The sequence below is a fragment of the Zosterops lateralis genome (assembly GCF_965231275.1).
Source record: "Zosterops lateralis genome assembly, chromosome: 2".
In the NCBI taxonomy this organism is placed as follows: domain Eukaryota; kingdom Metazoa; phylum Chordata; class Aves; order Passeriformes; family Zosteropidae; genus Zosterops; species Zosterops lateralis.
This window is the reverse complement of record NC_139763.1, coordinates 11301490-11317831: the sequence shown is the minus strand read 5'-3', so window position 1 is coordinate 11317831 and position 16342 is coordinate 11301490. Positions and strand designations below refer to the sequence as shown.

The 16342-nt window shown below is 35.5% G+C and overlaps 1 protein-coding gene across 10 annotated transcripts in view; it reads right to left on the bottom strand.

The window, feature by feature from the left end:
- Positions 1 to 16342, bottom strand: part of DMD (dystrophin) — a gene marked incomplete at its 5' end in the record, with an annotated part of 1168120 nt that overhangs the window by 235226 nt on the left and 916552 nt on the right. For all 10 annotated transcript variants that reach the window (XM_083855614.1, XM_083855615.1, XM_083855618.1 and 7 more), the window contains one exon: positions 4726 to 4915. In XM_083855614.1, the coding sequence (XP_083711740.1) occupies positions 4726 to 4915 (190 nt within the window). The remainder of the gene's footprint in view (positions 1 to 4725; positions 4916 to 16342) is intronic.

Sequence of the window (16342 nt, the reverse complement as noted above, 5' to 3'; positions counted from 1 at the left end):
ATCTATCTCAGTTTTTTACTACTGTAAAAAACAGCTGCCTGGACACCTTAAAAACAAGAGAGCACCTTTGAAGTAATGATAGAAATAGAAGAGACAAGAGTGCCTTGCCTGCTGCTCATGTCCCTCATTTTAGATAAAAACATCACTGTGAGAAAATAAGGCTACTGCCCATACTGTATATTCTGAGGTATAACTTGAGGCACTGCACATTTTTCATATTATGAGCAGCAAAACTCCTGCCTCTAATGGAAAACTACTTAGGTTATAGGCTAAGTGAGCATGAAGGTGGCAATAAAAATAAATCTGCTATGTATTTCATGCCAAAGTATTAACTTTGCTTCATTTATCATATTCTGGCATAGTTTTAGTCAGGTCTGTACTACCAATGATTTGTCAGTCATCATAGATTATTTCAGAAACATTTTGTAAGCTGTGAATATAGTACAACAGCATTCTCCAGTTACTGTTTACCTAAGTGTCACATGCAGTATTCTTCATCAGATTTCAGTGAAAAAAGTCTGTGATTACATTCACCTACAGGCTTAATATTAACTGATTGCATTTATAAAGTAACAGGATAAATCCACACTAGCTTCAAAAATGTATCTAATATCACATAAGCTGCATAAAGTGTCACATACAATTATTGCTAAAAAGGCAAAAAAGTACTTCATACAATCATAGAATTCTTAAGGTTGGAAAAAACCTCAAAAATGATCAACCAACCATTAACCTAACACCACCAATTTCACCACTAAACCACACTCCTAAGTGACATGGGATCCAGGGATTGTGACTCAGCTACTTCCCTGGGAAGTCAGTGCTTGTTCCAACGTTTGACGACTTTTACTATGAGAAAATTTTTCCTCATACCAAATCTAAGCATGCCCAGGCACATCTCGAGGTCATTTCCTCTTAGGAGGAGACCAACTCCCATCTTGCTACAACCTCCTTTCAGCTGAAAGACTGAGCCTCCTTTTTTTTTCCAACCTAAACACCCCCAGCTCCCTCAGTCACTCTTCAGAAAACAGGACTGGCCCCAAAGCTCAGGCCTGGGGAACATCTCTGGTGTCTGTTCCCAGCTGGATGTGACTCCATTTTCCCCACCCCTCTCTGGGCTGGTCTCACAGCCAGTGTTTTACCCAGTAAAGAGCGCACCCATCCAAGCCATGAGCAGCTGGTTTCTTGAGGAGAATGCTGTGGAAGCTGTCTTCCACACAATCCTCCTAGACTGCTTCTTCTCTGCTGCGTTTCTGCATTTCAGAGGACATCTGGTAAGCTGAAATTCCTCATGAGAAAAAGGACTAGTGAGACTTCACCCATTTGCTTGTAGAGTATTTCATCTTTTTCTTCATCCTGGTGGGAGGTCTATAACAGATTCTCACCAGAATATCTGCCTTGTTGGCCTTCCCCTGATTTTTAACCATAAACACACAACCTTCTTGTCACTGGCATCAAGCTCTAGACAGTCAAAACACTCAGACACCTCTCCTTCCTTGCCTGTCTCTTCTGAGGAATTTATAGCCATCCACTGCACACTCCAGGCAGGCAATATCCCACCATATCTCTGTGATGGCAACTGTGCCATGGTTTTCCAGCTGCCCAATGGGTTCCAGCTCCTCCTGTTGGTTGTCCCTGCTCTGTGCACTGGTGCAAGTGGACTTTGGGCTATTGATCCCCCCTACCTTTCTGCAGGGAGAACCCCTAATTCCTCTATGATCATTCTCAGGTGCTTGCACAGTGTCTAACTCATCAATAACTCTTGTATCTTTGCAGCCACATGGATCTGCAGCCCCCACATCCACTGAGCTGTCAGACCAAAGCACCTCACTAGCACACCATCTCCCAGACATGCTCTCCCCAGGCTTATCTCAAGTGAGCCTGGCTTTATCTCTTTCTCCCTTCAAATCCAGTTTACTCTTCACTAAACCCTGATAACTCCTGTGCAAAGATCCTTTTCCCCCTTTGGGACGGGTGTACCCCATCTGTCACCAGCAGGTCTGGTGTCATGTAAACCAACCCATGATTATAATTAACACAGATGAGAGTTTGTATCACTAGAAGAATGAAAGCAGCAAGTGAAATTAATTTTCATCTTCCTCACATGGTTACTTAACAAACCAGTCCTCATGGGGACACATGATGTATTTCAACTAGAAAAAAAAAAAAAAAGCAGCAGCACATAATTGCACAACTCCTTGGAGTAATGGGTTTGTATCCTTGAAAATTCTCCAGAAAGTATTTTAACTATGTGAATCACCTCAAGTATTACACTGCTGTCAGTTCAGACAAATGATGCATGCAAATACATGCTTGTACAAACAAACAGGGTGTTTATAATGCAACATTTTAATATAATTACATCATTGGGTAATTAGAATGTGCAGTTATATAAGTCTCACCTTTCTCCTTCTGCTACTGAATGAACTGCAAACTACTAAGGAAAGATTAATCTTTATTAGTGACAATTGAGTTAATGGTTTCTGAACATGAAAAGGATAACAAATGCCTAAAACCTGAGATTTTCCTACACAAGCAACTGCTGCTATAAAAAGTTTCTGTACAGCAAGTCATTATTTTCCTAATTGTTTAAAGAAATAAGATAAAGTTTGAAAGTATAAAGCAGAAAACTGATGGGTCACTAAAAGTGAGATAAACATCTGTAGTGACAAGGATACAAAGCAACTACTGAACTCAGAAACTTAAGGTTTTTCATTATTCATGTAGAAAATTATTTATCAAAACACTGGTTTACACCTTGTGGTTAAAAATATCAATTAAAACAGAATTGTAATATTTCAAGAGTCCTAGTGACTATTTTCAGGTTGTCCAATTCTATGAAACTGCATAAAGAGCAAGGGACTGCAGATCTAAATCCAGTTTTTATATTTGACCATAACTTTTATGCATTCTAATAAACCAAAAGTCAAAAGTTTCTTTCCAAAGACTCATGAGACACTGATCTTTGATCAGAAAGCACCATTTTCTTTTACCTCCTAGGATCTGAATTCAGCCTGGTTGGTGAGAGAAGGAAAAAAAAAAAGACTTCATGTGGGGGAAAAAAAAGAAAAAAAAAAAAGTAAGTTGGAAAATTCTAATCCTAACTGAAAGCATTTAGGATTTTTTCTATGCTGGGGTAGGGCTTGCAGTTTTACTACACATACTGGATGATAACAAGCCATATTAAGGACATGAACTGTATTTGAATATGTCTGTTTTGATACATGTACAATTTACATAGTGAGTTTCTTGGAGTACAGTCATTGCCTGATGTGTTATGTGGGGTAAGCATATTTCTGACCCACAGAACAGAGTTTAGAAAAAGGCTTATCACTATTTATGTTTTATGTGGCTGATTGTATGGATTAATGAGCAATAACCCCTTTCCACAAAGAACATAAGTACATACTTCTGAGACTTCTGTGACTTAGTAAAGCTCCTTTTTGTCTGAATCTTTTATATGCATAAACTGTGTGCAAACTACACATTTTTGTCATGTCTTTGCTTTTCATCTTTATACATCAAAGTGAATTGTGAGAGAGAACTCCCACAAACAGGGTGTGAAGTCTGAAAGAATCAATGCAGCAATACCTGAGAAACAGAATGAAAAGCCATACTCTCTTTCCTGATCATTCAGCTGGCATCATAAAATTGTTTTATTGATAAAAATGTGCTCCATTACACGTTTTAGCAAATAGATAGACAATATTTGCACCACTATCAGGAAATTGTACCTGTTTGAACAAAAAGCTTTCACAATAAAGACTTGATACACTGAGAGCACTGGGTTATGACTACTGCAAATATGTGTACATCATTATAAATGAATTTATTTCACAGCTAAGAATTCTTGAACTACTATATAAATTTATTATTTTTTTTAACCACTTGGAACTAAATTTTTTTCACAGTAGGTTCTTCATCAATAAATAAACTAAGGCATAAAGTATCCAGTGCCTTAAATCTCCAGCTTTGAACTTCCTGTCAATATCAAAATCATGCACTATGAGTGAATACAAGAAATTTCTTCACTGAAAAGGTCATTGAGCTTTGGAAGAGGCTGCCCAGGGCAGTGGCTGAGTCACCATCCCTGGAGCTACTAAAAGATGAGTAGATGTGGCACTTGAGGACATGAGTTAGTGATGGCCTTGGCAGTTCTGGGTTAGTGGCTGACTTGATGATCTTAAAGGTCTTTTCCAACCTAAACTATAATATGATTCTGTCAATACAAGAAAAAAAGGTCCTTCCTTCCAAACAGCCAATCAACCTCATATTTAAGAAATTTAAGACCTCAAGCAGACATATCTGTACTCCCCTCAATAACTGTAGTGAAGAAAACACAATGGAGTATAACAACATATTTCAACAGCACCATCTTTACTAATTAATTTTCTTCCTCTTTAGGCTTCTCTGGAACACTAAATACAATATTATCTCTCTTTAAGAGTTTTTTCCCCCCAGAGGAAAATAACTGTATGAGAACTGTCCAGGCATTTACTATGAAAATTTGCATCATTATCTCTTTTTATTTCAGCAACGGAGCGTGTTGACAATAGACTACCAAATTACCATTTCGCATGTATTTGAAAGTAATGGAGAAAAACTAATTCAGTTAAGCTACGAAGAATAAACCTGATGCAAATTATATAACTTCTATAAATATCAGATATGCTTGATAAACTCTCACGTTTGTCAAATGCATCTGTACTAAAGTGCTTGGCTTACCTGCCACTGTTTCATGAGGTCCCGAACCACTTTGGCATCTTCTAGTGTCTTTTCTTTGTGTGTAGCGTCCTGCAGGACATTTGCAGTTGTCTCAGCTTCCGTAAGCCAAGCCAGGAACTTTTCGAGATCCAGGTAGAATTGCTGCAACATTCTTAGGGCTGATTCCAGAGCTGCTTCACGCTCACCAACCCTGCACAAGCACAAATAATCAAATACAGCGCTCTTTGGAAGAAAACAAACCTTCATCATTAAATCAAAATATAACACACTAAATATTTTTCATGTGCTTTGGTAAGTTTGCTGATACATTAGCTCCAGAACTTGTACCGTATGTTCAGCAGGTAAGGTTCTTTTTTTATATTTTCACCTGAGAAGTAGTAAACGGAATCCATCTGATACAAAACTAAGCAAAAGTACTTCTTTCAAAATACTGTGGCTAAAATATGCACAATTGAAATTCAGAAGTAATTCCCTGGCTTGTTTTAATAAAAGATTATTTTCTTACACTACAGTGGAAATATTTGTTTATTTTTAGAACTCACAAAATAGTTCTTGATCACTACATGATATGATAAATTCAATTATTAATTTTCCTGACTTGAAACATTTGGAGACTGTGTTCAACACCTTAAACCCTTATTAAAGTTTGTGGCGGGCTTTGTGGTATTCATGGGGGTTTTTTTGTTTGTTTGTTTTTAATTATTATTATTTTATTTTCAGTTTTAATGTGATAAATAGCAAAGATTATCTCTATCAGTTATAGGATAAAATACAATTTTTAAAGACCAGGGCTATCTTTTCCTTGGGGAAGTTGTAACTAAGATTAGGAAAGAACTCTAAAGATTTCAGCAACTCTGGTGCTGAAAAAAACATTAAAGCAGATCTGTGTTATATCAGCATTCATATGCAATTTGGTGTCATGTACTCACTGATTTTTTTGCTTTGAACTTGAGCAAAATATGGATTTAGAAACATGAGCAGCTAAGTATGACATTGTTTATTAACACAAATCTGTCAAGGTAACTTACCTATTGTATTATATACATATTTGTTTAACATCAACATGATACCTAAATAATTTTTTAAGCTCTGAAAATGCTTATTAAGGTCACTTGGTAATGTGCATTACTTCAAGAGGAACGAATGCACTTTGATGCACATCTATGTTTAGTCTACAAATCTGTGGTGGTCTTCACGTATCTCAATAGATTTCCTGCCTAGTTATCTAGAGAGAGACTAGGATACTACATTCTAGCACACATAATTTCCCAAGCTGTAATTAATTAGAGAAGGTCATGAAATTTCCAAGTGCTGATCTCTCTGTCTAATCCTGTTTCATGAAGTGGTTGTACTCCTTGGGAAGTAACGATACCACCCTAAACTCCAGTTCACTAGTGGAAGTGAAAAAAGAAAAAAAAAACTACCACAACAAGTTTTGCCAAGTGGCACTGACTTAACATGGTTTTTTGACAGGCATATGGTTAAATTGCAGCAGAGGATAGTAAGAACAGAAAAAGTCAGTCAGAGTACAGGCAAGGACAACCATTACAGGAAAAAAAATATCCTCCCTGAGAGACTAATGTCACAAGAACTCTCATATTTCTATTATATTTTTAATCCTTTGACATCTTATTTGCTTTCCCCAAGCATTTTGTTAAAAAAGGGACTTATTTTTCATTCAGAAACTGAGAAAGCAATTGAATGCCTCACTAGAAACTCATCCATCAATTTTTTTTTTTTTTTTTAAAGCTTAAAAATGGACTGCATTTTCACCTGAGTTGCACCTGTTGCCACCTACAGGAACTCTCCACATCATGGCACTGCTTAGCCTGCATTAGAATGTGTCCCCAGGGGGCTGTCAGCAGGAAACATTCAGCTGCAGAATAGTGAACATGTGCCCTTTCCCAGCTTTATTCTACGTGGGCATAAGCATGGCTTGTGGTTAGGCTACTCTTCAAATTTAAGATAACTGCAATGAAAGAATTTGTTGTTCTTTTTTTAAACTAAAGAATAATTACATAGAAATTACACCTAAATATACTAGCAATATACATTAAAGGATAATAAGACACAGAAAATCTTTTACCTGGAAAATACTGTATTGACCTATTTAACACTTTTAGCTCAAAACCAGCATTACACTTATTCAACACAACTTGGAAATGGAATACAATTGCATGAACTAAATGTATTTTTTCCAGTTCTGCAGAGCACAATTCTAAAATATGTTTTATAGCATTATTCTAATTCAATTTACAGTGTGAAACATGGTAGTTAATAACCTTTGCAGAATCACGTAAAACATTTTTTTTCATGTAGTTCCATCATAACATGAAAGGCACATTTTTAACTACTGTACACCTGGATTCCTATAAATACATGGCAATACTCTAATAATAACATTCTGCAAATACATGGTGAGATTAAAAAAAAAAAACAACACAAGCACAGATATGAAAAAACATTCAAAGGGAGAGCAAATCAAAGGATTACTCAAAGACAGAATTTGTGGTTTTGGGAAACTCCCAGACTTCATGAAAAAATATAGCATTTTTTTGATCTGGGCAAAGATTGACGTTTTATCATGAAGAATCTTCTGGCACTTCTATGATGCACAGAAATCTTATGGCACATAATTCTTTCAGTCTACAGAAATGTGTTATATATAATCACACTAATACATCCACCAGAAAATATGTAGTACTTTGCATTTTAAATTTTGGTACAGCTAACATGCAATAAACATTCAGCTACATTGACTGTTCTGCAGCATATCAATAAACTTCACTCTACTTGGCTTTCTCACTACAAAAGTATGAATATTACAATGAGAAAAGAAGGTCTAAACAGGAAGAATAAAACTGAGCATCAAATCCAGCAACTGCTAAATTGCACAGAATCATAGGGGCTAAAGAAATACTATATTTGAACAAAACATTATTGCTCAAAACCAAAATAAATATGCTTTCTCTTTAGTCTGTATTATCCAGGTATGTTTAATTTCATAGAAAGTGCAAACATTAAGAAAATAACATGAAGTAACCAGAGCGACATTTTAGTGTAAATGGAAAATGTTTGTACACAGTAAAAAAAACTACAGCATACTCCTAAAATACTAAAAGATAGTAATAGTATTTAAAAATATATTTTAATGGAATAATCATGATTTAATCTGTTGTACTATGATATATAAAAATAATCACAGAGTGTATAACCAAAAGATTCTTATCCAAGGAAGAAACACTGAAGGTGGGATTCATCTTATTTTCATCTAGACACCCAGAGGACAGGCAAACTGCACTCCCTCTATAAAACACGGACACAGCATTTCTGGAATTCAGTTTCTCCTGCCTTGCCTATATACATCTGTTCTACCAGATCAAGGTCAGAGTAAACTATTTCTCCTGACTATAACAGCAAATCACCTATAACTTAGAAAATTTTAATTTTACACAAGCTTTAATTTTTTTATGTCTAAAAGTAGGCAAGCTGGTTCCCAACCATCCTTGTAAATCTGATTTTTAGGAACTAGTGGCATCAGTGACAGTGGGCTCACCAACTCTAGTTGTCATATGAGCTTTGTTGCAGGACAGAAGTTATGATGCTCTTTTAAGTACATGTCAGCTGAAGGCTTTGAGTTGATGGGATAATGGTGGCATGTCAGAGGACATGAGTAAAGCAATGTGTGAACTTTTATACTGCCAGGGAGATGTTTTTAAAGGTTTAAAAAAAAAAAAATCCACACAAAAGGAAAGTTACCAGCCTCTGCCTCAGGACATTGCTTTTGTGCTGAGAACTTTTAAAGCTAACATTTTTTAAACATAGCAGTATGCAAATATTTGTGAAGAAAAGGAGGGGAAAACTACGCTATCTTCTAAGATTGTTCTGTAATTCTGTAATGGAGTGGTTTATTCAGCACTACCCAATCCCATACAACACAAGGAATACAGTATTTGTAGAGGCTCTGCAAGTGTGAATACCAGATTTTTCTTCAACTGTGGTGTTTGCTACATAATTTGGAGTGAATCATCCACATTTTATGAGTATCTGGGTATTTCAAATTGCAATGCTTATTCATAGTATGAGATACATTGTGAGGGTCAGTGTGTGAATAATGCTCAGATAACAGGACACGCAGTAAGTGCAGAGCACAAACTAACACATTTCTGTTCCCCAGGTATTTCTTTAAGAGCAATAAAAGTAAAGCAACTCTGTATCATTCAGTGTTCAATGGATCACTAAATCACACTTGCATCTGCAGACTCTAGTGATCTAAACTTATCTAAGATATAAAATAAAATATCCTGAACTACTGGCTGACAAAGCATCAGAAAAAGGTTTTACTTCTGTATTTATCTCTATAGTTGTATTTTCTCTTTTCTAACACTACAGTTCCATACAATACAAAATAAAATTTAAAAAGTCACCTGAATTTCCCGTATTCAGCCAACTATCACAGAGAATTTGAATTACAGGTATCTCCCTGTTAATGCTGGAAAAAGGTTGCACCTTTTTCATGAGGTTTATATTCCTTCTACCAATATGAAAAAGGAACAATTGAAAAGCTTTATTGGAATATTTAATCTTTACTATTAAATAAATTTAAGCTCTCACTGGTAACTCTTCCTCAACTGCTTTAAGTTGGACTGATAAAGAACCCATCAGAGAGCAGAATAATTTAACCTCAGATAAAGTTGGAACACAAAGAGATATCACTGATACGAAAATTAAATTCTTAAAATAACTATTATTGATATAATTTTGAAATGCAAATTCAAAATAAATCATATTCATTAATTTTAGGACTGCTGGTTGGAGGAACTTTCTTTCAGAATCCAGGTACTATATTCTACAGTGCCAGTTAAAGTTATTAATATATGCTAGTAAGTGATGAATGTGCAGATTAACTCTGGAATGCCTGATACAACATTCAGTGGGGAAAACTATATTGAGACAGAATTTTAAGTACTGATTTCCTGGGTTTTTTCTGGATGTTAACTAGCTAAACAACATAGGAATGGACACAGGATTTTTCCAGTAACACTTCTACATAAATGTGCCTTTTAGTTGGACCATCTGAACAGAGGTATCAGGTTTTGTCTGCTGTAGATCATTGGCATGTAGATGTGGATATAAATTTTTCAAATTATCTTTATATACGCAAACTTATGTCCTACCATCACTATTTTGTCTGGCTTGTTGGAAAATGCTCTTAACCAAGTTGATCCTACAGTACTGGAGATTGCTCACCTGTGTGCAACTCTATCTCTGAAATAATTTTGCTGCAAATGGCTAGAAAGCCTCAAATTGTAACCAAACAACTACTGAGCTACAACATTAGCATCCAAACCACTTGAGATCAGCATTCACATGTAGCTGACATATACCCACAGGCCCTTATCTCCTCTCATTATTCTGAGTGAGGGACCAGGGAAGCTTTGGTGCTCTGGTACAGAATTTTGTACTCTAAAGACAGGTTTGGGAATTGCCTGGGTGTCAGTCAGCAGGTGGTGAGCAATTTTGTTGTGCATCACTTGGCTCTCTTGGGTTCTGTCACTCTCTCTCCCTCTCTCTCTCCTTATAGCTACAATTAATATTAATATTAATATTAATATTAGTAGCATATTTAGTAAAATTCTGTCTCCTCCTCCCCAATTATTAAATTGTTCTTATCTCAACCCAGGAGATGTAGCTTTTCTTTCCAATTCTTCTCCCGTGCTGTAGGGAAGTGAACAAGTGGTACTGAGTTGCTGGCTGGGGTTAAACCTGGACAGTGCAGTACTTCCCTCTGCCTCACATTAATTTCTCAACTTGATCTACTGCCTGAGACCTGACTTGGTGTCACAGATAAGCTGAAGGCCATGTCTTTCTTTGCTGCACTACCCATATTTATAACAAATGAATAACCAGTGATATAATTTTAAATTCCAGATGTAATTGGGCATACAGAGAGATTAAGTGCAACAACTGGTCCAAAATACGCACACAAAGGCAGCTCTCTGCTGATTCTCTTTACTTCTGCAGGAAGAACAAAAGCCCTCAATGCTTTTTATGCTCTGACTGAACTCAGAATGTGTCCATATGGACAAAGTCATGCTCTTTCCTGGCCATCACAGTTTCCTAAATGACGACACTTTCTTCAGATACAAAAATTAGAACATTCTAAAACATCTCCTGATCATAGTGATAAGCCCAAAATTTGTTTTTTCTTAAAAATCTGTCAAGACAAAGGGGGAAATGCCTCAATGAACAGTTACTTGCTCTACTAAGCAAGATTCAAGTAGTTTTTCCTGAACAGCTTTTGTATTAGAAATCTCTTCAAAACAAGAAAATATATTTCTGGTGTTTATGTACTTAGGAAAATGACTGCAGCAAGAGAGAGAGGAAGTGATTTCTTTTGCAACTATTCATTGTCTGGCTTGTTTCTAGTGTTATACCTCACACAGACCTTCTTGAAATAACCAAGACTTGTATGAAAATAACAAAAATCCTCAACCTTTCTCACAGCATTTTCTTCTGAACTGCTTTCTTTGTTACTAAAGATGCTAGATCAATTTGAAGACATATTTTTGAATTTAGATTGTTTGTCCCATACATTTCTTTTTAAAGCACAATAGATATTGAATAGCAAAAAGATTAAAAAAAACCCCAACACCCTAAACCCTGGATTTTTCTATAAAGTTTCAGATCAGCCTTGGATATTAATCCCCCATCTGTTCTACATAATTTTTTGTGAGACTGATAAGAGTTGCTAAAAAAGAAAATATCACCCTGAGAAACAAAATCACATATATGGACTTCTGCACTTTAAATAACTCCTTTTTAATTAAACACCTGACAACATCAGCACAAAGGGATCTGTGTTATCCTGTAGGAAAACTTCTCATCAACCTTTTTAAAAATAATTTCTGTCTCTTATACCCTATTCAGTTATGGGATCCTACATTCCTAAAATGCCTCCTAATGGAATAAAAAAGGGGGATAGAGTTAGAGGGAATGTTTTCTAACAGGCTTTTCTTGCCCCCATCACTTTTGTCTCTTTTTTCCAGCTTGCCTTGGCATAGGTTAAGAATATAAAAACTCATAAGTGTACACCTTCTCTATATTCATCATAAGCATAGATTATCACACTTATATGGAGAGCTACAGAACAATCATTAATGAAACTAAGGGGATTCCTTTGTAATTACAATCAATTACAGGTCATTTTTATGCTATCGAAAACAGTTTATGTTTACTTGTGATTTTTAATCTCCTGATAAATTTTCATTAAAGTCAATCGTTTTCCAGAGAGTAAATCACACCTGTTACCAGGTTACAAAGAAGGGAGTCTGAAGAACACTCAACAATCACAGACATAATAGGTATCATCAAAAAATATTTATAGACACAGAATAATATTCTGATTAATTCACTCCAGAGGCTTTTCTAAATAGCTCTCAAACAAAATTTTAAGGAAGTATCTTAAACCACTAAATAAGTTAAAAAAAATCCAAAAGAAAGAAAAAAATTGAAAACTAAATTCAACAGAACAAACAACCCAGCCACTCCCTCCCCTCAGTTCTCTGAACGCACAGAATAGATTCCAGTCTAATCCTTGTATAATTCAAGTAATGCCCAATAAGAGACGAGAAGACAATATTTAACAATTCTGTTTACTCCCACTGAAGAGAGAAGTCAGGAAAAGAATAAATCCTAAAATTAAAACTTAAACCAAATAGACAAAACTAGTCTCTTACTCTATCAAAAGAAACAAAAAGATTGTTATTCTGTTTGTTCTCTTCATACTTCATGGTGTATAATACGTAGAATTAAGTTTTTTTTCTTGCATTCCAAAACATATCATTCTTTAAAAATTCCAAGGCAGTCAACAATACCATTTAATAAACAGCCTATTAATTACTTAGATGCAATTTAGTAAGATAAAATCTTTGCTTTCTAAGACAGTGAAATATAATTAAAACTGATTATGAAATTAATTATATTCTAAAGGCACTTGTTTTCTTAGCCTGACTTACTGCAGAAACAACTAGACTTAATAAGACTGTGAAATGCACTGATGGCATTACATGAAATCAATTAGGGCTCACAAAGGATACTATTAAACTGTTAGTGTAGTTTTCATTTGGAGCATCAGCCTCTGAGGGCTGGACTCCATGGCCTAGCAAAAAAGTGATTTACTACCATGTAAGAGAGAGAAACCCCAATTCCCAGGCTGGAAAACTTGTCTGGCAGCACTTACAGTTCTTATTGTACCATGCTTCATATTAAATAACACTAAATAAACACTTAGATAAACACACACATTATTTTTTCCCCTCTTAAACATGGGCCTCAGGTAGTACTCACATTACACAAAGATGCTGACAGATTAGATTGACTCAATATATTTTAAAACATGTATTCTGTCAACATATTTTAAGAAACATAAAATGCTAACCAGAAAAAAACCAAACAGCTGTGTAAAATTCAGGTCAGAAGCAGCTTGTAACCAAAACTGGTTAGCATCTCAGTAAGAAGGAAAGAAGGCACCCTGCCTACTGCCTCTTATATTTATACAAGCTAATAAAAAAAAATTAGTTGCAAAGAACCACTCCCTACCTTATACATTTATTTTTTATTCTTCGGGAGCTTTCAGACTCTGATGGAAAACTGAAATATAGAATAAGTTTTCCATCGTAAGGAGATAATCTGATTAAAATAGATCTGCTGCAGAAAGATGGTAAAACGTCAGGAACTACAACCAGAGGTAATATGAGAATATAGAAAGATACTAATAATTCATTATTATGCAGATTCAATAACATGGGAAGAAACTACAGCTCTAGTTCTGCTCCTCAGGATCATGCAAATATATATAAATAATTAAGTAGTGAATTTCCAGAGCCCAGTTCAGCAAATTCAGATGGTGCTCAACTCTCTCAGTTCAACAGAACTTCAGTATGTGTTTGATACAAAAGCCTTACAGAGAAAATCCCAACTCCACTGAGGATGAATGGCCAACCTTCAGCTGACTTTAAAGGGAACAGGATGTTCTCTGATAGTTCTACCACAATTCTTTTTTGGACGAATTTCAAAGACAAAAATTCTTCTAGCAGAAGAAGTCATAAGCCTTCAAACAACAATTCTGGACCATTTAACAGAGCAGAGAGAGAATACACCAAAACTTTAAGTCTGGGAGTGAGGAACTCTGACTATCCTGCTGTGAAGAGACAAGACAAAAATGGATATACTTGAAGCTTCATGTGCTCACTGGCAATTCTGGCAGAGACATCCAAATCTTTCTCTTAAACAGTGCATGATTTGCAATGTTTCCTTCCTTCTTAATGATTGTTGAAACAGTTATCAGGTGTTCACTTCAAAAAGATTCTTGATTTGGCTTGAGATCTATCATTTTATACTCACTGCCACTCAAATATCTTCTATATATTACAGATAATTTATCCAACTTTTGAGGAGATGCATTTCTTTTCCTTAACATGTGTCTACCTGTACTCAAACCACTTTCCAAATTTTAATCATGGAAATGAACACATAACTGATGCATTCATCAGTTTAACTGGTGATTCAGCTTTACTTCAGCTTATGCAAAGAAATCCATAAAGTATATCATAACCTCTTTACAAGCAGCTATTTGGGAAGCGAGTCAAGGATGCAAAGTTTTGTTACAGCAACCTCTTGAATGAAACAAAACTGAAATTGAGAGTATATAATGGAGTCAATATTTATATATTGCAGTATATGTATATATTGCAGGGAGTATATAATGCAGTCAATGTAAATAATATTCAAACCAGAGCCTTAGGAGCCTTTTGCAAGGGAATAGTAAAAGGTGGTATTTAGTCCAGTAATGAACCACTGGAAAAAAAGTATGAAGAGCAAAATGGCAAATTTATTCAGATTAGTCAAATCCAGAAGAATGTGAGTAATTCCAGATGGAGAAAATCATCACCAATATGATAGCAGAAAGATTCAATAGATGTATTCAAAATAACAGATACCACCAGGAAAATTTAAAAGCAGTATAATCTGATGGGCTTTGAACTACCTGTAGCCTTGAAGAAATTCAGTATTTTAAATCAAGACCAACAGCCTAATGAATGTTCCCATACATATTATCAGATGAAAGATAGTAAAAATGAAAGGACTAACTATTTATGTCCATCTTTAACTCACTCTCCTGAGCCTGGGCTTTGTATCTTGTCCCAACCAGCAGAAAGGAGAGTATTATCAGACATAAAAGCATTGACATGATGGGAAAACAAATTTAGCTAAAGCAAAATTTAATAAATACATTCTATACTTCTACTTTTATTTTCCCCAACATGAAATAACAGTGACAAATGTCCACAGCTCCAAGGGGTCAGCACAGTATAAAAAGGAAAGGTGTCACCAAAGGCAGATCTGAACTATGATTTCTCAGTGCCATCTTATTTCACAAGTGTATTCTGCTGGTGTTTCCATTGGAAAAAAAGAGCAGACAAGCACTGGAAGATCTGCCTCCCATCCCTTGGAGTAATCCTCACTGAAAAACTTACAGGTAAACTACCTCAAAAATAAATCTAACTTCTTGGAATTAGTAAAGGTATATGGTGCATCAACTGACACTGCTAGTAATTAATTAACATAGCTGAAGCATCAGCCTCAGACATGCCTCAAGCACCAAGAACTCATGGAAATTTTGGAACTGTTTACCATTACTGATAAGAAACAGCATCATGTTTTTTAAGATTTTTAAGGCTATGGGGTAGAGAAAATGCATCTAAGTTAGATTTTAAAAGTCCTGACATTAAATTAGACTCCAACTTGACATGAATTTTAAAAAAATAAAAATCATATAAGATATAAGAAAAAACACCCAGAAATAAGGAAAATAGCAAACATATAACATTACCAAGATAAAATGCAGAAAGTGGGAACTGGGTGTTTGCAAGCTTGGCCCTTTAGGCACTTCACAAAACATTGCTTTTACCATACACTGTGTCAATTAAACAAATGGAATCTCAGAAACACATGGCATATTTTAAACAGATAAAAATAATACCATGAAGTGAACCCATATAATGCATTGCCACAAGGCACTATTGTGTTTAAGCAGATATATCTCAGATATGTAATTGATTATGTATCTTGCACAAAAGAACCTGCAGAAATGCCAGCTAGAGTGATAGTTCCAAGAGCTATTATTTCTTATCATGTGCAGAAGATAATATTTTTTTATATTTTGCAGGAGATGTAATCCTGAGTAGCTGGGAAGTGCTCTACATTTCTTATATTTGTCAGGGAATTGTAATAGGTCACTTATGTTTGGGGCATTGGTCAAAATGCGATTAATATTGGATAACAACATGAACAAACAGCATAATCTTTTCCTTTGCACAATTTGCTTACTTACTGTTTCCCATTTTATACACCTGTATCAGATACTCCATTAATGCCCTGTCCTCAAGATTTACCAGTGGAATGTCACCTCTCCTCAGTGATTTCTCATCATGCCTATTTTGGGACACCAAGAAAACCACATTGCTAATTCTACTGCTTTCCAATCTGCCCTCTGTATTGCCACTTCCCCAGATCTCTGCCTGGGTTACAAAGAGTCATGACCAGAGTCATCAGC